Source organism: Dipteris shenzhenensis, chromosome 4, assembly GCF_047967505.1.
Source record: "Dipteris shenzhenensis isolate YYH24624 ecotype China chromosome 4, Dip_SZ_1.0, whole genome shotgun sequence".
In the NCBI taxonomy this organism is placed as follows: Eukaryota; Viridiplantae; Streptophyta; class Polypodiopsida; order Gleicheniales; family Dipteridaceae; genus Dipteris; species Dipteris shenzhenensis.
The window spans coordinates 41,958,031-41,962,994 of record NC_141599.1 but is presented as its reverse complement, the minus strand read 5'-3'; the positions used below and the strand labels follow the sequence as shown (position 1 = coordinate 41,962,994).

At 47.4% G+C, this 4,964-nt stretch overlaps 1 protein-coding gene across 1 annotated transcript; it reads left to right on the top strand.

The window, feature by feature from the left end:
* The first annotated feature begins 609 nt into the window (after positions 1 to 609).
* LOC147902880 (uncharacterized) lies at positions 610 to 2,924 on the top strand. Its single transcript, XM_087373957.1, has 5 exons — positions 610 to 1,156; positions 1,276 to 1,572; positions 1,672 to 2,453; positions 2,566 to 2,702; positions 2,813 to 2,924. Exons 1-5 carry the CDS (start codon positions 610 to 612, stop codon positions 2,922 to 2,924), a joined length of 1,875 nt encoding a protein of 624 aa, XP_087230083.1.
* Positions 2,925 to 4,964: the final 2,040 nt, after the last annotated feature.

The window sequence follows — 4,964 nt, the reverse complement described above, 5'->3', positions numbered from 1 at the left end:
TTCGAGGAGCGTCTATTTGCACGTCTATAAAAGCGTTTATAAGATCGTTTATAAATGCATCTATACACGCGTTTAATCATGCGTCTATCTGTTTTTAAAAATTTCTAGTAGAATGTCTATATACACATCTATATACGCGTCTATATGCACGTCTGTTTGCTATATAGACGTGCCGTTAGATGCGGGTCTCTAAATGCGCAAATAAATGTGCAAATAGACGTGCCCGTAAGTTTTTTTTTAGTTCAGTAAACACGTCTGTAGGTGCTTTATCTTGTTGTGCCAACGATGATATTCGGACAAAGTTGCGAAATGGTCTAGCCCCAAAAACACATTGTCTTCTAGAGCTCCGATGAATGGTTTTGGTCGTACTCACGGCAGGCTCAACCACACCTTAGATTTTGTATTGAGTCCTAACTAATGAATCTTGAGGACGTCGGTTTTTTTTTGAACCGACTTGGGGGAAATTTGACTTCAAGAGGACGAAAGCCTTGCAGCCGCGGACCACGATTCTTCTACGAAGCATACACGAAACGTGTTTGTGGATGCTTTAAAAATCAAATACTTTGATGAGTTGAGAGCTTCAAAGTTCACACAGTGAAGCTGGGAGTCATGGGCAATTGCCTTCCTCTGCTGCACAGCTCCAAATCCATCCTTTCCCCTCACCACTCCATAGACATCACCACCCTCTACCACCTTGGCCCCGAGCTCGGCCGTGGCCAGTTCGGCATCATCCGTCGCTGCACCCATATCCCCTCCGGCCTCCCCTTCGCTTGTAAATCCATCCCCAAATCCCTCCTCTCTAATTCCTCCTCCGCCCCCGACGACTTGCTCAGTGAAATCCTCATCCTCCAGCACCTCTCCGGCCACCCCCGCGTCGTCCGCTTCCATGACGCCTTTGAGGACCCCGCTGAAGTCCATATCGTCATGGAGCTCTGCCATGGCGGCGAGCTCTTCGACCTGCTTGCTCAGAAGGAACGCTTCAGCGAGCCCGAAGCTGCTGTGATCATCAAGAGCTTGGTCGAAGCGATCGCTCACTTGCATAGCGTGGGCGTCATACACCGGGACCTTAAGCCTGAGAATATACTTCTTGCCAACACGTCCGACTCGTCGGCCATCAAGCTTGCAGACTTCGGCATGGCACTTCGCTACTCACCAGGTATGAGATTCTCAATATATTACCTTTCTGCAGGTCATCAGTGTTCTAGACTTTTCGTTTCTGCGTTAAGGGGCATCTCTAGGTGCTTGAAGTCGATTTCAGTTGTGGATGTTTTGTAGGTAATAAATTTTCGGGCATGGCTGGAAGCGCCTACTACATTGCTCCTGAGGTGCTTCAGGGGGAGTATTCGGAGGAGATCGACATCTGGAGCGCTGGCGTCATCCTTTACATTCTGCTGAGCGGAGTGCCGCCTTTCTGGGGAGGGACGGAGCAAGCCATATTCAGTGCAATCAGGCGGGCTCATGTGAATTTCATTGGCGATCCATGGCGTAAGGTCTCTGGCTCTGCCAAGGAATTGATCCGGGGAATGCTATGCAGCGATGTCAAGGCGAGGATGACGCCTTCACAAATACTAGGTAAAGCCGTGAGCCTTGTTCTCTTCGATGCCACGTTGAGGTGTGGGGAGTAATTGGAATTGGATCTGGCGCTAATGCTGTGTTTGAATTTCCTTGCAGAACATCCTTGGATTCTCCGCCATACAGAGAACTACCGAAAAGCAATGAAGCCCCAAGAAGAACCACAGTCTGAAGCACCGTCGCCGTCTGCTAATTCGCCTCCACTCTCCGCATCCGAATGGTCTGGATCTCGAAAGACTAGGGCATCACCTCTCCTCGCAACTCCATCAGCACAGGATGTGGCTGCGGTTTCTTCCGTCTACTCAAATTGTAGAGTATCGTCGCCTCATCTTATATCCGAAGGCGTACTACATCCTGCGCCTTCTTTCGTCCACGCAAATTGTGAAGTATCACGTCCCCAAGGCGTACTACATCCTGCTCCTTTCGTATACCCGAATTGTGAACTGTCACCGCCTCACCTATCCCAAGGGGCAAGGAAACTTGACGCACAGACCTCAGTTTCGGGATCGCCACGCGAACAGTTAATCGAGTCGTCATTCAAATTACGACGTTCGGACACGGTTTCTCCACGCAATCAGTTAACTGATCCATCACTGAAGTCGCAGCGTTCAGACATTGTAGACAAGAGCCGGCTGACCGACCAGCTGGATGTTAACGACCGAATAGCCGCTGCCATCACTACACCCACTTCTTCCGCCGGCAAATCGTCGGGATGCATGGCCAGCATGTCGAAGGAGAGCGAAAAGAGGAAGACGGAGGTGACGGGCAGTGATGGGCAAGCTGGAAAAGTCCAGCAAAGGTTAAGGAGCACTCAAATCGGCTGGAAAGAGATACAGAGGCAGGATTGGGAGACGGGGATGTGGAGGTCGTGCGCCAGCAGGGTTAGTGGCGGGAAGGGAGCGTTGTTCAATCTGTCTGCCCCAGTATGCTGATGATCTTTGTTCAATCTCTGTGTCAAATGCAAGGGAGCTTTGTTCAATCTGTCTGGCGCAGGATGCTGAGCTTTGTTCAATCGCTCTCATCAAACTCTCACTACGTGCCCCAGTACTCGTCTGCTTAAAAGTTTCTGATCAAGAGGTCAAGTCGAGTTTGGACGACGAACAGTGTGTACACTGTGTAATAGATTCAGTGTACGTTCCGTACCCTTGGTGACATCATGTTGACGGCAACGTCTCAAAGTACCATTTGAGACAGGCTATCTGAACGCATACCACGTGGACGCTAATTTGATTCTTTGAAGGTTTTTGTGGTGGAGTTGGATTCCACCTGCTCTCAACTTTGTTGCGGCCTCACGGGTCCAGCTGCGTGACTTTAAAGGACTCATCTTCAGCACGCCCTCGTTTTTCCCATGAAGGACATCTCGCCCAAATTCTTTCTTTGTGACCCCTGAGAGAATGAAAAAATATCATGCATTTCTTCCCACCAAGCTTTTTTTTTTCATTGAAAAAAATGCCCAATGATGAAGATATTGTCATCAAAGTCTACCTACTTGGACTTTAAAACCTACCACTATAATGTGCTTCTAACACTGAAAAGGAGAGAGAGAGAGAGAGAGAGAGTTCATGGAGGTCTACTAGCAAGATCTAGGTTCTAGCACTTATTAAGATTCTCATAACCTAAGATGCGAAATTCTTACTAGACATCAATGGAAAATTTCCACTTTACCTCGGTATTTTTTTAAAAGGAGGTCATATACTTTTCCAAAAGCTGAAAAGACGTGCAATTCTATGTACAAGGCTACCAAGTAACTGAACTTGGAGGTTTGTTCAATTTGTAATAAAACTTATTTGTGAACATTGAGAGAGAGAGAGAGAGAGAGAGAGAGAGAGAGAGAGAGAGAGAGAGAACCTAGCAAAATATGTACTCTCCCCAAAGCATATCCATAGAATGTCAAAGAATAAAAAAACAATGGCTATTCACGAAGGCCAATAGGGCTATGATGAATTCAAACTAAAGGACAACCTACATGTTACATGTTTTGCACATTATATTCTTTTTGTACATTATTTAATGTCTCCTTGAAAATAAATAAATAGATCCCCACATAAGTCTCAAAGCATGATCAGGTGTAGCCAATGATCATGAATCAAAACAATTTTAGGCGAGTGAGCACTCTTGGGGATTATAAAAGTGGCAGTGAGATCATGTGGTGATGTGAAACAAGTGATACCTCATTGGTTTCATTAGCATTGAACTAGTCTAAACCCATTTCATTAGGGGAGAATTGGGGTCTCAAAAGGGCCTCCAATTAGTGTTTCCTAATTTCAAGGGATTAGAGATTGATTTGAGGTGTACCAATGAGAGTGCTAGAAGCTGTGGGGCAATGGTATGTTGCGGTGGAGGGTGGGCAGGCCTGCAGAGAGCCCCTATTGGTTGCTCCCCTTACACTAGGGACCACCCAAATCATCCCCCCCATCTTAACCCATGTTTGACCCTCCTATCAGGTGCACCTCCCCCACATGAGCCCAAAACTGCCTTCAATGGGATGGTAGGGCCCTTCTGGTGAATTTTTCTTCTCCCCTCCCTCTTTCTAGGGCCTTTACCCCCCACTATTCTGGCCCAACCTTCCAAATCACTAAGATTTGAACCAAATCCCTTGCATTTTCCCTCTTTCCCCTCTTTCTCTGCTCCTCCTGCTTGCTGCAGCTCCTCTCTCTCTCTCTCTCTCTCTCTCTCTCTCTCTCTCTCTCCCCTCTCCCTCTCCTGTGCCTTTGTTGGAGCTGCTGTGTCCCTCTCCTTCTCCCTCTTCTGTGCATCTGTTGTTGTTGCTCTATCCCTCTCCTTCTCCCTCTCCTGTGCCTCTGTTGTTGCTCCTCTGTCCCTCTCCTTCTCCCTCTTTTGTGCCTTTGTTGGAGCTGCTTTGTCCCTCTCCTTCTCCCTCTCCTGTGCCTCTATTGCTACTGCTCTATCCCTCTCCTTCTCCCTCTTTTATGCCTCTGTTGGAGCTACATTGCCTTGTGTAGGAGTCCCATTCTTGCTGTTGCAACCTCTGCAAGCATGGTGAGGAGAAAGGCTACAAGACCACGCAATGCTGTGACCTCCTGTGTCTTCCACAACACCAGAAATGCATTGGATGAGTGGATCCCTTGCATGTACAGCTTAAATGACTGGATAGTGATAGAAGGATCGACCAAAGATCCACATAAGCTTCCCAAGAGTAGGAGAGGTGACATCTTGCATGAGTGGAAGGTGCACATCTTGAAGTTCAAGTTTGGGAAGAAAGGATGGCTCGCAAAAGTGTAGCGTGTTTACATGGGAAAAGTGGGAAGAAAGGATGGCTCGCAAAAGTGTAGCGTGTTTACATGGGAAAAGATATGCGGCTTCCTCCATCATTCAATCAATCTAGGATACCATCACATTGTGAGCCTTTCTATCTTTGTACATTTTTCACC

Excerpts from the sequence above, each read along its gene's own strand:
- LOC147902880 (XM_087373957.1), top strand. The coding sequence starts at position 610 with ATGGGCAATTGCCTTCCTCTGCTGCACAGCTCCAAATCCATCCTTTCC. Across the intron at positions 1,157-1,275 it reads GGCACTTCGCTACTCACCAG|GTAATAAATTTTCGGGCATG; the intron begins GTATGAGATTCT and ends GATGTTTTGTAG. Across the intron at positions 1,573-1,671 it reads GACGCCTTCACAAATACTAG|AACATCCTTGGATTCTCCGC; the intron begins GTAAAGCCGTGA and ends ATTTCCTTGCAG.